Source organism: Bos indicus x Bos taurus, chromosome X (genome assembly GCF_003369695.1).
Source record: "Bos indicus x Bos taurus breed Angus x Brahman F1 hybrid chromosome X, Bos_hybrid_MaternalHap_v2.0, whole genome shotgun sequence".
Lineage (NCBI taxonomy): Eukaryota > Metazoa > Chordata > Mammalia > Artiodactyla > Bovidae > Bos > Bos indicus x Bos taurus.
The window spans coordinates 95,476,139-95,500,863 of NC_040105.1; the positions used below are offsets into that span (position 1 = coordinate 95,476,139).

General features: G+C 43.8%; 1 protein-coding gene across 2 annotated transcripts in view; it reads right to left on the minus strand.

Moving 5' to 3' along the window:
• Positions 1-3,326: 3,326 nt before the first annotated feature.
• SRPX2 (sushi repeat containing protein X-linked 2) overlaps positions 3,327-24,725 on the minus strand; it is a 29,790-nt gene continuing 8,391 nt past the window's right edge. The window contains exons 4-11 of one of the 2 annotated variants that reach the window (XM_027534556.1): positions 14,704-14,895; positions 12,071-12,247; positions 11,673-11,799; positions 11,392-11,513; positions 9,930-10,109; positions 9,465-9,598; positions 5,183-5,304; positions 3,327-3,822 (exon numbers count right to left, since the gene is read on the minus strand). In XM_027534556.1, coding sequence (XP_027390357.1) covers positions 3,642-3,822; positions 5,183-5,304; positions 9,465-9,598; positions 9,930-10,109; positions 11,392-11,513; positions 11,673-11,799; positions 12,071-12,247; positions 14,704-14,895 — 1,235 coding nt within the window. In that variant the 3' untranslated portion in view covers positions 3,327-3,641. The remainder of the gene's footprint in view (positions 3,823-5,182; positions 5,305-9,464; positions 9,599-9,929; positions 10,110-11,391; positions 11,514-11,672; positions 11,800-12,070; positions 12,248-14,703; positions 14,896-24,725) is intronic. The other variant, XM_027534557.1, reaches the window with a different exon arrangement.

The following is a 24,725-nucleotide window of genomic DNA, read 5'->3' on the forward strand; positions in this document are numbered from 1 at the left end:
CTCTCTGTGCTTCCACTTCTGAGCTTTGTAATCTTAGGCAAGATGTAAGACCTCTCTGTGCTTCCATATCTGATCTGTGTGATCTTAGGCAAGTTGTCTAAGCTCTCTAGGCTTCCACTTCTGAATGTGTGATCATAGGGAAGTTGCCTGACATCTCTGTGCTTCAACTTCTGAGCTGTGTCATCTTAGACAAGTTGCCTGACCTATCTGTGCTTCCACTTCAGATCTGTTTGATTCTAGGCCAGTTTCCTCATCATTCTTTGCTTCCACTCCTGTTGTTGTGATCTTAGGCAGGTTTCCGGACCTTTCTGTGCTCCCACTTCTGAGGTGGGTGATTTTAGGCAAGTTTCCTGTATGTCTGTGCTTCCACTTAAGAGCTGTGTGATCTTAGGAAAGTTGTTCAGCCTCTCTGTGCTTCTACATCTGTGCTATGTGATATTAGGCAAGTTGCCTAAACTCTCTATTCTTCAATATCTGAGCTGTGTGATCTAAGGCAAGCTGCCTTACCTCTCTGTGCTTCCACTTCTGAAATGTTTGATCCTAGGTCAGTTTCCTGACATTTCTGTGCTTCTGCTTCTGAGCTGGGTGATCTTAGGCAAATTGCCTACCTGTGCTTCCACTTCTCAGTTGTGTGATCTTAGGCAAGTTTTCTGACTTCACTGTGCTCCCACTTCTGAGTTGTGTGATATTAGCCAAGTTGCCTAGCTTCTCTGTGCTTCTGTATCTGACCTGTGTGATGTTAGGCAGGTTGCTTTACATCTCTCTGCTCCACATCTGGGCTGTGTGATTCTAGGTAAGTTGCCTGACCTCTTTGTGCTTGCATATATGAGCTGTGTGATCTTAGGCAAGTTGCCAAAACTCTCTGTGCTTCCACTTCTGAGCTGTGTCATCTTAGGCAAGTTGCCAAAACTCTCTGTGCTGCCATTTCTGAGTTGTGGCATCTTAGGCAAGTGGCCTGACCTCTCAGTGCTTCTATCCCTGACCTGTGTGATCTTAGGCAAGATGCCTGACCTCTCTGTGCATCCAATTGAGCTGTTAAACTTATGGAAGTTGCTTAACCTCTCTATTCTTCAATATCTGGGCTGTGTGATCTTTGGCAAGTTGCCTGACCTCTCTGTGCTTCCACCTCAAAGTTGTGTTATCATAGACAAGGTGCCTGACCTCTCTGTGCTTTCATTTCTGAGCTGTGTGATCTTAGACAAGATGCCTGACCACTATCTTCTTCCACATCTGTGTGGTTTCATCTTAGTCAAGTTGCCTAACATCTCTGTGATTCCATTTTGAGCTCTGTAATCTTAGGTAAGTTGCCGAACCTCTGTGTTCATCCATATGTGAATTGTGTGATCTTAGGCAAGTTGCCTGACCTCTCTATACTTCTACTTTTCAGATGTGTTATCATAGGCAAGTTGCCTGACCTCTCTGTGCTTCCACTTCTGTGTGATCTAAGGCACGTTGCCTGACCTCTTTCTGTTTCCACTTGAACTGCTGAACTTAGGTAAGTTGCCTAACCTCTCTGTGCTTCCATATCTGAGCTGTGTGATCTTAGAAATGTTGCCTAACCTCTCTGAGCTTTCATATCTGAGATGTGCAATCTTAGACAAGTTGCCTCTTTTCTGTAGGCTTCCACTTATTAGCTATGTGATCTTAGGCAAGTTGCCTGACCTCTCTTCGATTCCTCTTGAACTCTGTGAACTTAGGCAAGTTGCCTAACCTCTCTGTTTTTCATATCTTAGCTGTGTGATCTTAGGCAAGTCGCCTGATCTCTCAGTGCTTCCACTTCTGAACTTGTGATCTGAGGCAAGTTGCGTGACCTCTCTGTGCTTCTACTTCTGAGCTTTGTGGTATTAGGCAAGATGCCTGACCTCTCTGATTCCACATATGAGCTGTGTGATCTTAGTCAAGTTGCTTAACCTCTCTGGGCTTCCATATCTTAGATGTGTGATCTTAGGAAGTTTCCTAACCTCTCTAGGCTTCCACTTCTGAGCTGTGTAATCTTTGGCAAGTTGACTGACCTCTCTGTGCTTTCAATTCTGTGCTGTGTGATCTTAGGCAAGTGGCCTGACCTCTCTGTCCCTCCACTTTTCTGCTTCTGAATTGTGTGATCTTAGGCAAGTTGTGAAACTCTCTGTGCTTCCATTTCTGACCTGTGTGATCTTAGGTAAGTTGCCTAACCTCTCTGTTCTTCCACTTATGAGCTTTGTGATCTTTGGCAAGTTGCGTAACCTCTCTGTACTTCTGCTTCTGACCTGTGTGATCTTAGGCAATTTTCCTGACCTCTCCATGCTTCCACATCTCAGCTGTGTGATCTTAGCCAAGTTGCCTGACCTCTCTGTGCCTCCACTTCTGAGCTGTTTGATCTTAGGCAAGTTTGGGACCTCTCTGTGCTTCCATCCCCGCACGTGTAAATGGGCTTACAACAAGACCTAGCTTAGAGGGTTCTTATGAGGATTTCAGTCAATTGTGAGTTTTCAGGATAGCACCTGGCACATAGTCAGTGCTCGAGCCTTTTAGTCCTGTTTCTCAATCTAGCCCGCTTCCTCTTCCCCTCTAATTTCCTAGTAATTACCCTCTGGGTAACGTGGAAGGTGAATGGCTGCTGAGTCTTAACCTGATACTGTTTCCACGTGTGTAGAAAAGAAGGTTCCCAGCAGCCTAGGGAAGACTGCCTTTCTTCAAACACTATGCATGCTTGAGTGTGGCCGGAGCCAGAGCAGGGTTAGTGTGCATGAGTGTTGCTCTGCTTCACAAGATCCCAGATGACTCACATTTCCTAATGGAAATGTACTCATGGCCCTTAGTGCTTGTGTTTGTGCTGTTGTAACTCTTGCCTGCTCTGTATTCATCTCTTCAAAGTGTTAATAAGTTATACATGTGGCTGATGCTGTCTTTTTTCCTTCTCCATGATGTAGTTTCCACTTGGTGGTTCTGAGGTTTCCTGGATCATGAGCTGGGGGTTTCTTTGAGGAAGGAGCAGCACTGGAGGCTCAGTAAGGAGAGACTGTGGCCTATGAGCTAGTTGGAGGGGCAGGAGAAAGCATTCTGCTCTAGTCTGACTTTTCTCCCCAAGCTCCCTTCCAACTGCAGTGGCCTGCTAACTCTTCAGTGAGATGATGGTTAACAGAATGGTTAACAGATGGTTAACATTTGTAGCCCAACATCCTACAAGGGAGAAGAACAAACAAGAGTGAGCTCTGCCTCACTTCCAAACCCACAGTTAACCTGTAAGGAAGATCCAGCCACACTTGATGGTGCCCTGGTTGTCTGTTGCGATGGTGCTGCCCTCTGCTGTCACCTCAGGGTAGAGGAGCCATTTAAAACACAGCCGGTTAGTGAGTGAATTTAGAATTTACTTCTCTGAAAGATTTTGGACAGCTGGGCAGAAGTAAGACTTTCTATCTACAAGCTGCTGCCCAGGGCCTGTCCTCAGTCCCTCCCTAGCTTCTTATGCTGTTCCAGTGCTACCTAAAGCAGAGACTTGCTTGAGGAAAGGTGTCTGGAAATGTCCCAGGATCAGGGAACCTCACCCACCTTAGAGTCCTTTCCTCAGAGCTGTGGGAAAGCATTTTCTTCTTTGATTAGGCCCCAGTTTTGGCTGACCAGGGAACCTTTTCCCTTGACCTCAACCATGCTCCGACTCAAGTTCAGTCACATATGTCTCTTTGTTCCCGGCGTTGGATCAGCTCCTCATTGCTCAGTAGATAGTCATCAATGAACGTGAAGATTTCCTCGGGGGTGACAGGTTCCATGTAGCGTTCCCGGTCAATTCCCTGCTTGTCAATCAACACCATGTTGAAGTAGGAGCGAGTGAGGTGCTGAAATTGCCTAGAGAGATGAGCCCAGGGATGTGTGAGACCTTGTCTGGACATCATTCCACCAGACTCTAGTCCTCTCTGATCTTTCACAGCTCCACTGATGGACTAATTCTTTCCCCACCGAATCCCTTGCCCCATCCCCTCCAGTAACTATCTCAAGCCCCTTTACTTTTCTCTGCTTACACCTTAGTCTTGCTGCCCCAACATCTCTAGCTGTGTTAAGCTGTCCCTTCCTCACCCCAGATGGAACAGTTTTGTTACTACCAAGCTCTGCTTGCCTCACAGGCCCCCTTACACAGGGCTATCACATATAGCGATGTGAGCTGCATGTAAGAACTCCAAGGAGCACCAGTCACGGGCACTATGCCGTGACCAGTGTTTCCTAGAGCTGGACAAGCATAGCCTGAACAACCAAACATGACAGCCCTGAGGCTGATCAATATCACCTGGTCAACCTTCAGGTCGATCAATATCACCAAGTCTGCAGTCTCCTTCCTCTGAGTGTTTTCCTGTCTTTCCTCTTGTTGCTGTTGTTTAGTCACTAAGTTGTGTCTGACTCTTCTTTGACCCCATGAACTGTAGCCCACCAGGCTCTCCAGACAAGAATACTGGAGTGGGTAGCCATTCCCTTCTCCAGGGGATCTTCCCAACCCAGGGATTGAATCCACAGTCTCTTGCATCTCCTGCATAGGCAGGTGGATTCTTTACCACTGACTTTGCTACTGAACCACCAGAGAAGCCCCAGTCTTTACCTGGGACTGAATCTTTCTGTCCCTGAGATTAAGCCCTAGGGGCAGGTATTGTTTATGGAACAGAGGGGAGTGATGGCTATATTGGTTCTGAGTATACATGGAGGGGTTGGGAGGGTGATAACAGACAGAAAATGAGAAAAGTCAACTTCTACCACCTGTTCCCTATGGTCTTCTCCTCCCCAAGGGGCAGATGAGTATGATTCAGATTTCACTGCCTAAAGATTTCACTGCCTAAAGATTCAGATTTCACTGCCTAATTTTTGCTTATTTGCAGACTGAAGGCAAAAGGATATGACCACCAGGTGACAGGATCAAAGGCTTATCTAAGTCATGTTTGAGTCTGTGTCTCAGCCCTGGCTGTGCTTCAGGGTCACCTGAGGTGCCTCATAAAAATAAAGTCCTGAGGTGGTTTGAGGTGGTAATCTGTATTTTCAACAACACCCTGCCATTTGATTCTGATGCCCTGCCACTCTCTGATCTTACCTAATGCATCCAAAGAGTTCAAACAAGCAATTCCCCAAGAGAATAGTGTTTGCTGATTTTCCCACAACTCTCTTTTGGCCCATGTCCTGCCTAAGGCTTCTACCCACTCCTTTCCTGTTGCCCTCCAGTCTGGACCTGAGTTCCTCAATGATATTGGCTGACAGCTGATGCTCCCGGATGCGCCCCACTTCCTGAGGTGGCTGCCCCACCAGCTCGATGATGGTCACATGCCTCAGGTCCAGTCCACAAGTGGATTGCTGGGAGGGGAGAGAAGAAGGTTTTCCTGAATAGGCTGTCAAACCCAAACCTAAGGCTACTTAACTGATTCTTCTTGGGACCATGTCGAGGCAGTGTGGGAAAGGAGGGGCCCCTTCACAAACCATCACATGAGGGGGTCTACCACCTCTTTCCTCTATCATTCCTGAAGCACTTGCCCCAATGTGCGTGCTAAGTCGATTCAAACTTGTCCGACTCTTTGTCACCCTATGGACAACAACCTGCCAGGCTCCTCTGTCCATTGGATTCTCCAGGCAAGAATACTGGAGTGGGTTGCCACGCCCTCCTCCAGGGATCTTCCTGACCCAGGGATAGAACCCGTGTCTCTTATGTCTCCTGCATTGGCAAGTGGGTTCTTTATTACCAATGCCTCCTGGGAAGCCCACTTACCCTAACAGTGTTTCCTTTATTCTAATGAAGTGTAGAAATTGGTTGTATTATGTGGGATAGAAAAGAGAAATGTAATTAACAAATTGCAGTAACATCATCTCTCCTTGCTTAGTTTTGCATAGATTTTTAAATACATAAGTTATTTTTTGGGGGGTTACCAATTGTTCATTTACTGATATGTTTTAAATCCTTGTCTTGCTTTTGCTCTAGTGCTGCCTCTTCCCTCAGCCTACACCCCCTGTTCATTTTTTAAATTTAATTAATTTATTTTAATTGGAGGCTAATTACAATATTGCGGTGGTTTTTGCCATACATTGACATGGATTAGCCACAGGTACACATATGTCCCCATATCCTGAACCGTCCTCCCACCTCCCTCCCCACCCCATTCCTCTGGTTGTCCCAGAGCACTGGCTTTGAGTGCCCTGCTTCATGCATCGAACTTGCACTGGTCATCTGTTTTACATATGGTAATATACATGTTTCAAAGCTATTCTATCGTATCGTCCCACCCTCACTTTCTCCCATATCATCTAAAAGTCTCTTCTTTACATCTGTGTCTCTTTTGCTGTCTTGCATAAAGGGTCATCATTACCGTCTTTCTAAATTCCATATATATACATTAATATACCATATTGGTGTTTCTCTTTCTGACTTACTTCACTCTGTATAATAGGCTCCAGTTTCATCCACCTTGTTAGAACTGATTCAAATGCATTCTTTTTATAGCTGAGCAATATTCCATTGTGTATATGTACCAAAACTTCCTTATCCATTCATCTGCTGATGGTCATCTAGGTTGCTTCCATGCCCTAGCTATTGTAAACAGTGCTGCAATGAACACTGGGGTACATGTGTCTCTTTCAATTCTGGTTTCCTCAGTGTGTATGCCCAGCAGTGGGACTGCTGGGTTGTATGGCAGTTCTATTTCCAGTTTTTTAAAGGAATCTCCACATTGTTCTCCACAGTGGTTGTACTAGTTTGCATTCCCTCCAACAATGTAAGAGGGTTCCCTTTTCTCCACACCCTCTCCAGCATTTATTGTTAGTAGATTTTTTGATCGGAGAAGGCAATGGCACCCCACTCCAGTATTCTTGCCTGGAGAATCCCATGGATGGAGGAGCCTGGTGGGCTGCAGTCCATGGGGTCGCTAAGAGTTGGACACGACTGAGCGACTTCACTTTCCCTTTTCACTTTCATGCATTGGAGAAGGAAATGGCAACCCTCTCCAGTGTTCTTGCCTGGAGAATCCCAGGGACGGGGCAGCCTGGTGGGCTGCTGTCTGTGGGGTCGCACAGAGTCAGACACGACTGAAGCGACTTAGCACCAGACTTTTTGATGGCAGCCATTCTGACCAGCGTGAGATGGTACCTCATTGTGGTTTTGATTTGCATTTCTCTGATAATGAGTGATGTTGAGCATCTTTTCATGTTCTTTTTAAAATTGAGATACTAGTTGACATATTAGTTTCAGGTGTACAATATAATGATTTGATATTTTTCTAAATGATCATCGCAATAAGTCCAGTTAACATTCATCACCACAAAGTCATAACTTTTTTTCTTACAGTGAGAACTTTTAAGATCTATTTTCTTAGCAATTTTCAAATATATTATATAGCTATAGTCCCCATGCTGTACATCACAGCCCCAGGACTTACTTATTTTATAACTGGAAGCTACATAAGTTCTTTGTGTGTTAGTCTCTCAGTCGTGTCCAACTCTTTGTGACCCCATGGACTGTAGCCCACCAGGCTCCTCTGTCCATGGGATTTCCCAGGAAAGAATACTGGATTGGGTTGCCATTTCCTTCTCCAGAGGATCTTCTGGACCCAGAGATCAAACTCATGTTTCTTGCATCTCCTGCATTGGTGGGCAGATTCTTTACCATTGTGCCACCTGAGAAGCCTGTGTGCTCCTTACCATTAGGCTACACGGCCACAGCCTTCTCTTGGTCTCCAGAATTTCCCCCTAAATAGTGTCAGTGCTCTTTCTGTGACCCGTTCTTGCCTTCCTCGCACTAGGCAGTGCAGCCTGTAACCGTACCGCGGTTTTTTGTCCTGCTTCGCCCAGCAGGGGTGCCTCTTAGCCAGTTACCTGGGGCAAGGTTGAAAGCAGCAGTGAGCACTGCCTGGTGATCCACCCCTTGTTGAGTCTTTGGGCTAGTCCTCTAGACCTGGCCTCAAAGTCACAGTCCTCCCTGGCTGCTTCCTTTTTTTGCTCCTGCGTTCTGTTCAAGCTGAGGTGTTGCTTTTGTCTGCCGTTTTTGGATCCCTGGAGGAACGGGGTCCTTTTTGGTTTAGACCAGGGTCATTCTTTTGATATGGATGCTTTCATCATGGCCTTCTGAATATTGACTTGGCAACTCGTAAGAACTCAACCTTTAGAAACCCCCTAAATAGCTTCTTCTTTTACCTGGGTATCCAGACCCTTTCAGCTTCTCAGAGTCTTGTCAGCATACTTTGAATTCTCTTCAAGAACCTAGTCTATTCTTTATTTTTATTATTACATTATTTTTCTCCTTTTCAATTGAGGAGAAGGAGGTGACAGAGGATGAGATGGTTGGATGGCATCACTGACTCAATGGACATGAGTTTGAGACAACTCAGGGAGATAGTGAAGAACAGGTATGCCTGGTGTGCTGCAGTCCATGGGGTTGCAAAGAGTTAGACTCAACTTAGTCAATGAAAACAACAAAAACAGTTGATTTACAATATTATATAAGTTTCAGGTGTACAACATAGTGATAGAATAGTGATAGAACCTAGCCTATTCTTTTTGAAAGTCCCAGTAGTCAGAACTACCCTGTCTTTTCTGCTTCTCATTCCCCAACAGTGGCTTTAACTAGATATCTGGTAGAATGTTAAAAATCCTTATGCAATTCCTTCATTTTACTTTGCAATATCATGACACGTTTCCTTCTTGTCTGCTATTAGTAGTGGTTAAGAGCACAGATCCTTGAGTCAGATTGCCTGGGTTTAATCGTGGCTCAGCCATTTATTAGCTAGTGATTTTGGGCAAATCATTAACCTCTCTGTGCCTCAGTTTCTTTACCTGCAAAATGGAGATAGTAAGGGTACCTACTTTATAAGCATTGTTGGGAGAATTAAATGAATACGTATAAAGCACATACGTGTATACCTGGTCCTTATACAGCCCTAATTGTCTAAATGTTTGTTAGTGTTATTATTCCTTGAAAACTTAAACATAACTAATTCCCCAAATTTACATTTGATCACAGGTTTTACAAGTCTTTCAGGAGTGCTTTGCCACACTGCCTTCTCATCCTTCATCAAGCTTCCTGCAACCCACCATGCCAATGACTTCACTGCCTTTTCAGTAAAAACACAGTTGTCTTAAAACTGTGCTAAATTTGTCTACAGTAAAACTAATCAAATGTTGTCTGCAATCTAAGGAAGGACCAGGTATACAAGTATGTGCTGTAGAAAGAGCAAGTCTTTGAGTGACAGAGTGGGGTGGTTGTTGTTGTTTGGTTGCTAAGTTGTGTCTGACTCTTTGTGAACCCATGAACTGTGGCCCACCAGGCTCCTCTGCCCATGGGATTCTCCAGGCAGGAATACTAAACTGGGTTGCCATTTCCTCCTCCAGGGGATCTTCCCAACCTAGGGATTGAACCCACAGTTCCTGCACTGGCAGTTGGATTCTTTACCACTGCACCACCAGGGAAACCCAGCGGAGTGGGATAGGGGAATACAAAGGAGCTAAGCCCTGATTAGGGGAGTGGCTCTTACCTGTAGCATAGAGATTTGCATTTTATAATATCGGTTGGAGGGATCAGGGGCTGAGATGATGAGGAGTCGCCGTTTCTCATAGAACTGATCCAGAAGGCCAGCAGCTGAGTTGACATTGACATTAATCTTCATAGCTAGGGCAGAAGCACATGGCCAGTCAGAGTATGGCCTGTCCCTTCATCGCAGAATGGACAACAACATCCTGAGGTTTTCAGGTTAAACTTTTTTTTTGGTTGTTTCTCCCTTTCCTTGGGGGGAAATCCTAAAAGAACACTTGGAGATTTTAAATCCTTTTTCTTGGAGGTGGAGTATGCTAGAGGGGAGCATTGGCTCTGAAACATCACAGAACCCCCCATTCCCACATCAGACGCACTGCCTTTGGTCCCTGAGCCATAGGCATTGGGAGACCCCTCAAAGAAGCCCTGATCATTATGTCCACTCTCCCCATCCCCTAGTTTCACTCACGAACACAGACGGGTGGTGATCCTGACCACTGGCGGCTGGACTGGCAGACCCGGGAGGAGGTCCCTTGGCGCTCATACCCTCCATCACAGTGGTATTCACAGGTGGCACCATAGTTGTCCCCCGCTGAGGTGCAGGTGAGGTAGCCATGCAGTGGTGGTTTCAGAGTTGGGCAGCGTCTCACTGTCAGGGAGAAGTTCAAGTTAGGGGCTATGGTAACTCTCGTAGAGAATAGGCTAAGAGGGTGCCCATGCTGGGTTTTCTAGATCAGCAGACCCAGGATAATCAGAATGAATGACTTCTCTGTGTTGCCAATGGCCAGGGCTAGAGGCAAAATTTTTGCTTTCTTATGGAGTTAAATCTTAAATGTAGACAAAAGTGTTCATAAAATGTGGAAGCATGGATAAGTATATATATATATATATAGTCATCAAAAGACTAGCAATCTGTAAAAAAATTTGCCATTTTCATTTTCAGACTTTGGGGACACTCTGCATACAGATAACCACCTTATAAATTACTTTTAATGTGAAATATCATTGGGCTCCCCTGGTGGTGCAGAAGATAAAGAATCCACCTGCAATGCAGGAGGCCCAGGTTCAATCCCTGAGTCAGAAAGTTTCTCTGCAGAAGGAAATGGAAACTTACTTCATTTTTCTTGCCTGGAGAATTCCATGCAGAGGAGCCTGGTGGGCTACAGTCCATGGGGTAGCAAAGAGTTGGACATGACTGAGCAATTAACACTTTAAAATATTCGTCAGTGGGAGGAGAAGTGTTGAGCAAAGTATGATATATTCTTAGAAGTAGATTATTATACTGTGATTAAAAGACTTCTGAAAAAACTTTAAAGAACATGAGAAATTTACTTGTGTTATAATGAAAAGTGAAAAGGGGTGACCTAAGATTGGATATGCACTGTGATCTCAATTACGTATTTTTTAAGTATGTGTGAATAAAAGACTGGAAGAAAAATACCAAAAGATTAGCAACAATTGCCTCTGGGTGACAGAGTAATAGTTTTTTTCCCCCTTTGTGTGTTACTTTATTTCCCATACATTCAACAATGAGCATGAATTAATTTTATGATGAAAACAAAATAAAAAGCAAGAATCAGCAGCCAGTACCACCAATTTCAGCAGAGGAAAAAGACTGAGAATGAAGGCTGATTGACTTTAATCATTAATTTGAAGGCTAAGAAAAGAAATGGATATAGAGTATATTGGTGGGTTTCATGTAGATTTAGGAGAATGAGAAAGTCTTGTTGGGGGGCAGAGTTTCTGAAATGTGTGTATACGTGTATACAGGTTTCCTGAATGACCTATTTCATGAACTTGAGTTTCCCCTCTCCCAATATGCATGAGGTGTCTGTTTCAGGTATAGTGAAGAGAGGGTTGTGATGGGCATTTAGAGGATAAGGGAAGAGCAGAAATAATAAGCAATGCAAAATGGAAAACTTCTTTCTGACCTTGTACTTTTACAATGAACTTGCAGCTGGCCCGGTTGTAGGCTCGGTCATAAGCAGTGTAACGAATCACATGTTCTCCTTCTGGAAAGTGAGAGCCAGGCTCAGGGCCCCGAAGTGTCAACCTACATGGGACAGGGTGAGAGAGCCACTGAGGAAAGTAACTCTTAGAACTGGGGTTTGGGGCACATCATCACTGTACCATCAGTCTGTGTGGTTCAGTGTGGGCTACCTGAGTGCCTGGGAGAAGCTGGCAGGAGGCATAGGCGGCATCTGTGACTCACCTGGTGATGGTACCATCAGCAGAATCTTTCACCACGGGTGGGTCCCAGTATACTCGAGCGGTCAGTTTCTCCGGCTCTGCCATCTTCTCACGGGAGTGAGGACAACGGATCTTGGGGGGATCTATGTCTGTCAAGGTCAGAAATTAAGTGCTGACTTGTGGGTCCCCTACCTTCCCTGGAGGGAACCCATGAAACAATACCACACCACTGGGTAGGTAAAAGATGCAGTTCAAGATGCTCAATGAAACTTGTGAGGCCTGACTCCAAGGGAAGCAATTGCTTTGTTAAGCCTGTGCCCGGGGTGCCACCTTTTGCAGCTAGTGAGAATGCCTTCTGCAGTGGACATAATACCAGGCTGGTTCTTTGCAGCAGGACAACTGGGAGTGACCAGCATTTACCTACACATACAGGCTCTCCTCCGCTCCATCGCCCATCTTCCATGCAGATTCGGCTGCGGTCACCTTCCAAGTGGTAGCCACTGGAACAGCTGTAGTCACAGCGAGAGTCAAGAAGCACCCCATTTGTGCACGTGTAGGTGCCACTCGTGATGAATGGCAATGCATGGCATCTCATCTCTAAGAGAGAATCAGGAGGCAAGCTGAGTGGCCTCTGGGGCTATGTGGAAGTAATGCCTAGGCATCTAGCCCAGGGAAGACCATGTCAGAGACAGCAGAAAATACAGGGAAACCTATACCCAACTGCTCTGAAATTTTTGTGCCTGATTGCCTCTTTTTCCTAATTTCTTTCTTATTTTGATATTATGAAGTACAACAGTACTCTTGAGGGGCGGAGGTGGGGAGATGGTCTCAAAGAAGTTACTCATCCAAGTTCATGGATTTGAGGAACGCACCTCAGTTTGGATCCCAGCTCCACCACTTAACTAGCTCTGTGACTTGAGCAACTTACATCATCTCTCCACACCTCAGTGTCTCCATCACTAAAACATGTACACCATGAAGTAGGATTGTTGTGCCAAATACAGAGACAATGCATATAAATCTCTGGGCTTATTTAGGGCCTCAGCAGCTCATAGTTTTCCTCTCTTGTTCCACAAATGTTAGATGCCCTTGAACAAATTTAAGACTCCTTTTTGAATATAATATTGGTTCTGCCACAAGCACTCCTCAGTTGAGGCTCACTTACATGCCCACTGGTCCTCCCTCTGTGCTGGTGAGAGTACAAGTCAGGCCAATCCCAGTAGGGAGGGGCAGACAGCTTTGGAGGCATTTGCTTAAAGGCGAGTCCATCTGCTTTAGACATTATGTGTGCCAGAAGTGGCAACAGCTCCCATGAATTGATTGTAAGCTTGTACTTGCCAAAGTCCAGTATGAAATACCCAGCACCTGAAGGAAGTAGGCCGGCCATATGTTCCTTTAAGTTGTCTAAGTTCTAACCCTCCTTAACTTCCATTATTGGATCTTTGACTAAAGATTCTATTGACTATGTTTGTTTTTGCTTCCTGGTCAAACCAGACTTGAAGGTGATTGCCTTTTATGTTTTCCAGCCTCCTTTATATAAAGACCTAAGCAACAATGACCTTCTTGAAATCAGGGCCAAGAAAAAAGGTCTGTCATTCTGTTGATTTTATTTTCTTAGTATTATATAACAGTGAAAATGATAGATTCAAAGTGTTTTCCATGTGTCTCTTATGAGGAAGTACAAAGTGAGATTCAGTGTTTAAACAGGCACAGTGGTAAAGAACATGCCTGGCAATGCAAGAGACTCAAGAGGCATAGGTTTGATCCCTGGGTTGGAAAGATCACCTGGAGAAGGAAATGGAATCCCACTCCAGTATTCTATCCCAATGGTGGGAAATTGCATGGACAGAGGAGCCTGGCAGACTATAGTTCATGGGGTCGCAGAGTCGGACACAACTGAGCAACTGAGCACGCATACAACACAAACTTTTAACTGGTTTCATGTTAATTTGTCAATGTATTTTAATTTTGTAAGGTCAATTCAAATTCATTTTGGAAATGATGGGGTCTAGTCCTATAGCAAATGGCTTATAGTCACCTAGAGGGGAATGGTGGCTTCCTTTTTTCTGGCTACCAAACTTCTCCTCTATTCCACAGCATCTTCTCCAAACAACCCCATTTCTCTCTGAATGCTCAGCATTCTACATCCCCTGACATTCCATTTACACGCACACATTTGTTAGTCTAGAATCAGTCTGGTAATTAATGGCTCTTGAAGTGGCCCTGCACACATGGGTGTTCTACAAATGACATTCAGCAATGGATGTAGGGACAGGCAAAGCTTAGCTGCCAAAATAGGGTAGGCTGTAGGGTTTCAATAAGAGGTAGGGATTTGGGAGCTGAGGTGAACATGATGTGAAATGTATGTATTAGCATCCCTGCATTCCAGCCTTGGAGGTTCTTCTTGACTTTCAGAAGAAAATGAAGACTAGAAGATGTCTTTTAGCTTCACTGCCAAGGCCTAAGACCTTAGGCCAAGAAGTACATTAGTTTACCTAAGTGGGAAAGAGTCTGAGACTGCACATGCTTGAGAGTTCCAGAGGAAGGCCCACGTCCACATCAGGCCCCAGGTGTAATCCATGCACTCCTGGGCCCTTTGAGACTGAGGGCTGGTTGCTACTTGCATGCATCTGTGCTCAGTCGCTAAGTCATGCCAGATTCTTTGCGACTCCATGGACTGTAGCACGCCAGGCTCCTCTGTCCATGGGATTCTTCAGGCAAGAGTACTGGAGTGGGTTGCCATTCCTTCTTCAGGGGTTCTTCCAAACTGAGGGATTGAACCCATGTATCTGGCATTGGTAGGCAGGTTCTTTATTACTGAGCCACTGGGGAAGCCTGGTTGCAACTTAAAATGCCCCTATTGTTTGGTCCATAGTCACAGGGAGAGAACATGAGCTAGAATGTTAGGATGGGGAAAGGCCCTGTTGGGATCCTGTGGAAATTTTCAATTTGTACTTGACAGAGGGCATAGTAATACCTCCAGGCATATACCCTGGGTGGCTGGCGGGCCTCTCTCACATGCAGATGTCAGCCTATACATGCACACCACTTACGCCTGCAGTAGGCAGTTCCAGACCAACGGCGGCTTGGCAGGCATTGCACGGATCTCCGTCCAATCAGTCGAAAGCCCCGGTCACAAGAAAGCTCACAGCGAGTACCCAGGCTGCTGTGATAATTTCCTCCTCTAGGTGAGTAGCATGTGGCTTCTCCATCCTGGATATTTAATGTATAACACCATCGGGGGACTGTAGCAATAGAAGAAAAGTAAGCTAGAAGTACAGTAAGCTAGAAGTACAGTAATCAAGACAGCGTGGTATTGGTGGAAGGACAGACGCATATATTGATGGAAAGGAACAGAGAGCCCAGAAACACATTCACACAAATATGGCAAAATTATTTTTGACAAAGGTACAAAAACAATTTAATGGAGGAAAAATAGTCTTTTGAACAAATGATGCTGGAGCAACTGAACTTCCATAGGCAAAAATAAAGAGGCAAAGCAAAGCAAAGAACTTTGACTTAAATGTCTCATGTGCATGTATGGGTGCTCAGTCTCTAAGTCGTGTCCTACTCTGTATGACCCCATGGACTGTAGCCCACCAGGCTCCTCTGTCCATGGGATTTTCCAGGCAAGAATACTCGAGTGGGTTGCCATTTCCTCCTGCAGGGGATCTTCCCAACCCAGGGATTGAACCTGCATCTCCTGTGTCTCCTGCATTGGCAGGTGGATTCTTTACCACTGAGCCACCTGGGAAGCCCATATCTCATACCTTAAACAAAAGTTAACTCAAAATGGATCATGAACTTTAATGAAAAAGGTAAAATTATAGAACTTTTAGAAAAAAATAGAAAAGTCTTTAGGATTTAGGACTAGGCAAAGGGCAGGTGTGGAGAAGGCAATGGCACCCCACTCCAGTACTCTTGCCTGGAAAATCCCATGGGTGGAGGAGCCTGGTAGGCTGCAGTCCATGGGGTCGCTAAGAGTTGGACACGACTGAGCGACTTCACCTTCACTTTTCACTTTCATGCGCTGGAGAAGGAAATGGCAACCCACTCCAGTGTCCTTGCCTGGAGAATCCCAGGGATGGGGGAGCCTGGTGGGCTGCCATCTATGGGGTTGCACAGAGTCGGATACTACTGAAGCGACTTAGCAGCAGCAGCAAAGGGCAGGTGGCACTACTAGTAAAGAACCCACCTGCCAATTGAGAGGGTAACAGGCAGGAAGGCCAGGGGTCTCCAAACAGAGGAAATAGGCTGCAAGTTTAAAAGACACCTGGTTCCACCTGAACTTAACTTTTCTCAAGCCTTGAGCTAACCAATGCATTTTTCTTATGGAGATGTTTTTCTTAAGCTATGTTAATGAAACGATGTATTTGCTTTGGAATTTGCCTTTCTTCAAAATGGTTCCACCAAAGACTAACTTTTTTCTTTTCTCAAACCTTGGACTGATAATAGGTCAACAAACCAGTGTTCATATAAATCGTTTTATGGCTGGGATATGACACACCTTGTGCCATCCCATCTCAAAAATGCATGCTGTGGGAGAGAGTACTGGTGAAACTCCCTTAGCCTTGAAGTGTCTCTATCTGATTAATAGCTTTCTAACAGACACAAAACATCTGGCTAAAGACTAGCAAGAGGGCACTCTTTCTGCCCCCTTCTGATGTCTATGTCAGAAGCTTTGTCTATCTCCTTTATACTTTAATAAAACTTTGTTACACAAAAGCTCTGAGCAATCAAGCCTCATCACTGGCCCCAGATTGAATTTCTCTTCTCCAGAGGCCAAGAATCCTGACGTATTTCACAGCTCAGCAACAACCTTTCACAATACAGGAGACATAAGAGACACAGCTTTGATCACTGGGTCAGGAAGATCCCCTGGAGAAGGGCATAGCAACCCATTCCAATATTCTTGCCTGGAGAATCCCACAGACAGAGGAGCCTGGCAGGCTACAATCCATAGGACCACAAAGAGTCAGACATGATTGAAGCGACTTAGCATGCACACACAAAGTGGTCTTAGACATGATACCAAAAGCACAATGCATAAAATAAAAAAAATCAAGAAATTGAACCTTGTCAAAATTAAAAACTTTTGTTCTGTGGGAAGCACTGGTGATAAATGAAAGACAAACCACAAACTGGGGCTAAAAATTTGCAAACCATATATAAGACAAAGGACTAGTATCTAGAATATTTAAAGAACTTGGAAAACTCAACAATAAAAATAGCAAACAATCCAGTCAGAGCATGAGCAAAAGATATGAAAGGACATGCCACTGAAGAGGATATAGTGATGGCAAATAAGTACATGAAAATATGTTTAGCATCACTAGTCATTAGAGAAATGCAAATTAAGACTACAAAAAGATATCATTATATACCCATTAGGATGACTAAACCTAAAAAACTCTGGTAATACTAAGTGTTGATGAAGATGGGGGAAAACTAGAAGTTTCATACATTCCTGAGATGAAGCAACTTCAGGAAATTATTTGGTAATTTCTTAAAAATATTAAATATAAAATTGCCAGGTGACTCCACAATCCCACTTTAGTATATACCCAAGTGAAAAAGCAAAAGAGTTCCAGAAAAACATCTGTTTCTGCTTTATTGACCATGCCAAAGCCTTTGACTATGTGGATCACAATAAACTGTGGAAAATTCTTCAAGAGATGGGAATACCAGACCACCTGACCTGCCTCTTGAGAAATCTGTATGCAGGTCAGGAAGCAACAGTTAGAACTGGACACGGAACAACAGACTGGTTCCAAATCAGGAAAGTATTACATGAAGGCTGTATATTGTCACCCTGCTTATTTAAGTTACATGCAGAGTACATCATGAGAAATGCTAGGCTGGATGAAGCACAAGCTGGAATCAAGATTGTGGGGAGAAATATCACTAACGTCAGATAACACCACCCTCATGGCAGAAAGTGAACAAGAACTAAAGAGCCTCTAGATGAAAGTGAAAGAGGAGAGTGAAAAGTTGGCTTAAAGCTCAACATTCAGAAAACGAAGATCATGGCATCCAGTCCCATCACCTCATGGCAAATAGATGGGGAAACAGTGGAAACAGTGGCTGACTTTATTTTGGGGGGCTCCAAAACCACTGCAGATGGTGATTGCAGCCATGAAATTAAAAGATGCTTACTCCTTGGAAGGAAAGTTATGAGCAACCTAGACAGCATATTAAAAAGCAGAGACATTACTTTGTCAACAAAGGTCCATCTAGTCAAGGCTATGGTTTTTCCAGTGGTCATGTATGGATGTGAGAGTTGGACTATAAAGAAAGCTGAGCACTGAAGAATTGATGCTTTTGAACTGTGATGTTGGAGAAGACTCTTGAGAGTCCCTTGGACTGCAAGGAGATCTAGTCAGTCCATTCTCAAGGAAATCAGTCCTGAATATTCATTGAAAGGACTGATGTTGAAGCTGAAACTCCAATACTTTGGCAACCTGATGTTAAGAACTGACTCATTGGAAAAGACCCTGATGCTGGGAAAGATTGGAGGTGGGAGGAGAAGGGGACTACAGAGGATGAGATGGTTGGATGGCATCACCAACTCAATGGACATGAGTTTGTGTAAACTCCGGGAGTTGGTGATGGACAGGGAGTCCTGGCGTGCCGCACTCCATGGGGTTGCAAAGAGTCAGACATGACTGAGTGACTGAACTGAAAGTGAAATAAAAATCCATGTTCATACAGAATCCTGTACACAAATGTTTAAAATATCTATATTCATAATTGTCAAATCTTGGAAACAGCTCAAATATCCTTCCAAAGGTGAACGTTTAAACTAGGCGTGGTTTATCCATACATAAGAAGGCAGTGCTGATACATCCAACTAATTGGACAAATCTCCAGTGCAGTTTGTGAAATGAAAGAAGTCAGAATCAGAAGACTGCAGACTATGATTCCATGCATGTGACATTCTGGATAAGGCAGAAACATTGGCAAAGATCAGGGGTTGCCAGAGATCAGGGATAGGGGTGGGGATACCCTCAAGGGGCAGCCCTTGGCAAATTTTTGGTACTGTGGCATTGGTGACCTGACTCTACGCATTTTTCAAAATTCATAGAACTGTACACCAAAAATTGAATTTTATAGGATGTACACTTTTAATAATTGTTTAAAAATAACACAAAGATGTAAGCTAGAGAGAGGCAGGGACTGCATATCAAAGTAGGCTGTTTAGGAAGGAAAGTCTAATCCCAGTGCAGTACTGAACACAAAAGGTAATAGGGTCATTAGATCATAAAAGCATCATAAAAACACCTCATTGGCTACACAAATAATGACTCTTCAGTGGGTTAAGACTTGAAAGGGGAACATATAAACAAGCAGAGGGCCACCTGCCCAAGGATGGGTACGTGGGATGAGAGAGCTTTCTTAGCCTGGGGTTGGGAAAGCTAAAGCCCCATATGAGCTCATTTGGTCCCGAAATCCTAAGAGACAAAAAGGGGGGGGGGGCTTTGAAAAAAGCTCACAAGGAACCAAAGGAACAAAGAAAGTTAGAGCCTCTGTTTGAGGACAGCTGGAGAATGATAACAGATGACAGTGAGAAAACTAGCCTTTAAGCCACAACAGGCTTGTAGCTTCCAGTGCTATTTTTGAGCCTGTGGCTGTGACACACAGTTGCCACCTGGAGAAACCATCTCCAAATGACAGAAAGTCTCTTAAGCACTACAGTTCCAGGGCTGTTGATTATATGGTCACAACACATATGATTAAGACTTTACATTCGAGGCTGGGACCTCAACAATCACTCCTGTTCTATTTTTCACCCATATTTGGTCAAGAAAAATACACATAAAATTGGAATGGGTAGAATAAGCAAGCATAGTAAAGGGAAATATAAACCTCAGGGTAAATGCTGAGACAGTAATAGAGGGTCCAGCTTTTATAAATGGAGAAGGCAATGGCAATCCACTCCAGTACTCTTGCCTGGAAAATGCCATGGACGGAGGAGCCTGGTAGGCTGCAGTCCATGGGGTCGCTAGGAGTCGGACACGACTGAGCGACTTCACTTTCACTTTTCACTTTCATGCATTGGAGAAGGAAATGGCAACCCACTCCAGTATTCTTGCCTGGAGAATTCCAGGGATGGGGGAGCCTGGTGGTCTGCCGTCTATGGGGTCGCACAGAGTCAGACACGACTGAAGCAACTTAGCAGCAGCGGCGGCAGCAGCTGTTATAAATAAACTCAGATTTGCTGGCCTGAAGGAATACTGGCATAAAGAGAACCTGTTAGATTTATGGTTTACCAGAGGCAGGGGAAGAGGGGAAAGGGGTTGTATGAAGGTGGTCAAAAGTACAAACTCTTAGTTATAAGATAAATAAGTACTAGGGATGTAATGTACGACATGATGAATATAATCGACACTGCTGTGTGTCATACATGAAAGTTGTTAAGAGAGTAAATCCTAAGACTTTTCATTAAAAGGAAAATATTTTTTCCTATTTCTTTAATGATATATTTATATGAGATGATAGATGCTCACTAAACTTGTGCTGTATGCCTTAAACTTATACAGTGTTGTATGTCAATTATATTTGACATATATTTGACATATATGAAGAACTATAAAATAAAATAAAGAACTATAAAGCATGACAGTTTACCAAAAGGAAAAAATGACCATGTTGGAAGGCTGGAAAGAGCAAATTCACTATCCCATTTTTCATTTTCCCCAGATTTATTGAGGTATAATTGACACATAAATTGTAAATAGTTAAGGTGAACAATGGGCTTCCCAGGTGGCTCAGTGGTAAAGAATCTGTCTGCAAATACAGGAGACTCAGGTTTGATTCCTGGGTCAGGAAGATCCTCTGGAGTAGGAAATGGCAACCCACTCCAGTATTCTTGCCTGCAGAAACCCATGAACAGAGGGGCCTGGTGGGTTACAGTCCGTGGGGTTGCAAAGAGTTGGACACAAATGAGCATGCATGCAGCAAGGTGAAGAATATGATGTTTTAATATATGTATACATTGTTAAATGATTACTTCAACGATTAACTTCAATGTTAAATGATTACTTCAATGATTATTTCAAATCTGTTCATAAACACATCCATCACCTACATAGTTACCATTATTTTTTGGTAGTGAGAACACTTAAGATGTACTCTGTTAGTAAATTTCAACTATGCTGCTTGGCAAGACCGATAGCACTGATAGCAAAATGTTTTAGAATTAAACACAGGCTTATGAGCAGTTAGGAAGAGAAACGTGATCTCCAAGTGACCTCGAGAATAAGTAATTCAAGGCTAACCTCATTTTCTTTTTGGGTGTGGTCACCAGACTGGTAGAACAGGGGAAATGGTGGGAACATTATGTGGAAGTAAGTGAGGCATGAGACAATGCCCTTCATGCCATTAACGTGGATGGGCTGAACACAGGAGAGGTGACAGTACAGTCATGGAGATTCAAACTGGCTGAACAAATGTACCCAAAGAATGTTGATGGGAAACTGAAACTAAGAATGTGGTAGGAAAAGTGTTAGTCATTATGGAGTAGCTACAGTGTGCTAGGCATGATGCTTTATAATTTCATTTTCCCATTCATCATCTCACATAGTTCTCCCAACAGCCCTGAAAAGGTGCGTGGGTGTTTATCACTATTTTACAGATGAGGGAGTAACTTGCCCCAAACCAGAAGCAAGTAAGGGGCAGAGCTGGATGTGAATCCAAGATTTGTCTGGCTCTAAAACCCATTTTTTCTAACCACAGTATCTGTCATTGCAGCATGTAAAGCTCTGCTCTTTTGAAGTATAGATTTACATTTTTGAATACGTAATATAACCACCTGGTTCAAAATCCCCAAAGTATAAAAAGTTATACAGTTAAATTCTCCCTTCCATCCCTGCTCCCCCACCTATCCCTACTTAGTCCCCCTATCGGGAACTACTGTTAATAGTTTCTTTACACATATAAAGTGAGTCTTATTTTCTCTTCCTCTTTATCACATAGAGTACGTCCACTGTTCCCACCAGCGCTTTTTAAAATAAACTTAATAATGTGTTTCAGAGGTCTTGTCAACAACTGGAGAGCAAGCATGAAAAGTATTTAAATTAAATAATATTTATAAAATACATAGCACAGTGACTGGCACATAATATGTGTCTGTCCAGGGTCAAAATTGCTGGAAGGTAGAAGAGCTGGGATCTGAATTCAGGCCTGCGGCCTCTGCAATTCACCTATCTCTTTCTAGAGATTATAAAGAAAATGGTGTGCTGACAACATGATTGAAAGCACCTTCTTCATGATTATCATCAGATAACACAGGCAGTTACCAGCTTGCCCAGTGATGTAGCAATCTGGGAGCAAGTGGTAGCCCAGAGGACTGGGACATACCTCAGAGAAGCGTTTTTGACTCCAAGCTAGGAGTCAGTTTAAGAGAAGGAAAGGAAGTTCAAGATTAGTGAAAATGGTACCAAAGTATGTGAGCAGTTTGCTCTAAAATAATGATGTGCTTTTTATTGGTTAACTTTTATTTTTTTTTAAACATCCTTTTAAAAAACAAAACAAAAAACCCACAATGGGCTACATTTCCGATGGAAGAGATAGAATGGGCATGGCTTTGAAGTCAGACATTCCTGCACTTGAATTCCTGCCCTGCCACTCCTGAGCTCTGTGATGCTCTAAATTGAACTTCCCAATGGCACCCCACTCCAGTGGTCTTGCCTGGAGAATCCCAGAGACGGGGGAGCCTGGTGGGCTGCCGTCTATGGGGTCGCACAGAGTCGGACACGACTGAAGCGACTTAGCAGCAGCAGCAGCAGAGCTGTTTCCTGATCTGTAAAGTAGGACTAATAAACCAGTTTCATAGGATTGTTTTGAGAGTCAAATGAAGATGCATGTGTAAAACATATCTAGCCCTGGGAATGGGAATACATTCCCTGTGTCAGTGTCTGTGTTTGAACCACTGGTTCATCCCATTTCATGGAACAACACAGGGCTGCCATGTGGAGGTGCCTGCATCAAGTTACAGAAAGTCTTTTAAGCACCACAGTGGCAGAGCTGTTGATTATGAGATCACAAGACCTTACAAGGAATGCTGGAACTTCAGGTTGTACCTTCCTGGCAGCCCCTCCTGCCTCAACATAGATACGGAGAAGGCAATGGCACCCCACTCCAGTACTCTTGCCTGGAAAATCCCATGGATGGAGGAGCCTGGAAGGCTGCAATCCATAACCTTACCAAATTAGTTTTATGTACCGAGACTAAGTCCCGAAGATAGCCATGAGACACTTTATCCCCAAGACCAAAGGCCACCATGTGGCTTATATTTTTCTAAATGGCTTTATACACATTTAAAAATAAGCAATGAGGCAGATTAATATTAATCACAGGGCTGTTGGACCCCCTGAAAGTACCTTCTGCATCTGTTGCTTTTTCCTGTCTATGTCTCCCATTTATGATCTACTACAATCTGGCTTTTGCTCCCAGAATTCCAACCAGCCAGTACACATTTCTTGAGCATCTACTTTTGACATAGCTCTATGGGAGTGTCATACGTGGCACCTTCTGTTAAATAGAGAACTATTTGGTTGAGAGTAATGAAAAATAAACCAAAGAGGCAGTATATAACGAATGCCAAATGAGTGATCCAGATAATAAAAATTTATGTCAGAAGACGTATATGGTAGGTACTCAATAAATAGTCGCTGAATTAATGAATGAAAGAATGAATAAATGAGGGAAAGCTCAGTGTGGACCCAAACTGTCAGGAAACAGAGCTCTATTAATCTGGCTAGTCATAGATTTCATGTGTGGAGAAGGGATAATGTGTTGTCAGACTATCTAGACTGAGACCAAATTCTATTAGAAATAATCACAGTGGGTCAGTAGGTTTGGGGAAGGGAGAAACATGAGTCAGATAATCCAATTAGGAGGCAGTTGTCATTATCCATGTGTAAGGTAATAAAAGTTTTAATCACTGGGATTAATAAAGAAATGACAATTCTTGGTGAATGACTGGTGAGAGGTGATGAAGAAAGGGGGGCTATTAAAGGTGATGGGGGCTGTTAAAGGTCACATTAAGGTATTTTGAAGAGGATGATGGTACCATTATCAAAAGTGTGAAGGCCAGATGTCAAACCTTTTTCAGGGAAGATGAAAGAATTTAGTTTTAAATATCTCCAAATGGAAGTGTCTAGCAGCAATTAGAGGTGTAGTCTGGGAGCTCAGGAGACAGATCATGATCAATTGAAGTTCAGATCAATGCCTCACTCTCCCTCCTGTCACTACTAGAGAGCCCATCTCCTTTATTGGCCTCAGCTATGATCATAATAGTGAAATGTCATGGAGTCCAAGGATGGGGGTGGGGTGAGAAGAGATAGATGTGTTCACTGTTGCTGAGAGATGTGGAGGCTGAGCTCAAAAAGGGGCCATATGATTTGGGCTTTGGGAGAGGATTGTCATTGACCTTTAAGGGCTGTTGTCTCAGCATGGAGATCTGTGGATGAGAAGGCAAGAGACTGTAGGGAGTTTGGGGGTTGGCAGGTGCTAAGACAGAGAGGCAGTGGGTCTAGACCATTTGGCAGAGTAAGAAGATAGGTAGAAAGAAGGTAGCTAGAAAGGAGCAGAGAGGAACTCCAACCTCTCATCATTTCTCTATTGAAACTGTTTTCTCAAACGTTACCATTTACCTTCTTCTTGCCAAATATACTGTTTGTAATACCCTCAATTTGTTTCTCTCCAATATTTGACACAGATCTCTTATTCCTTCTCCTCCCTTAAAATTCTCTTCTCCTGTGGCTTTTGTAATATATTAGATGCTACCCCAATCTCCTCCTACATGGCTGACCACTAATGATCTCTTTTTCCCTTGTTGGTTCCCGTTTTCCTGCGCACATATGCAGATGACCTCTAAGGCTCTGATGTTGGCCCCCTGCTCTCTCAGATAGCTCATCCATCTAAGTTAATGACTCTGACCCACGAAGCTCCATCGTTCTTCTCCCCACTGCCTATAGGGTACAAACCACTTTTCTTTTCTAACCTTGTCTCTCTGAGAAGGGTCTTACAGTTCTCCCAGGTGCCAGACTGGATGCTTTCAGAGAGTCCTTTG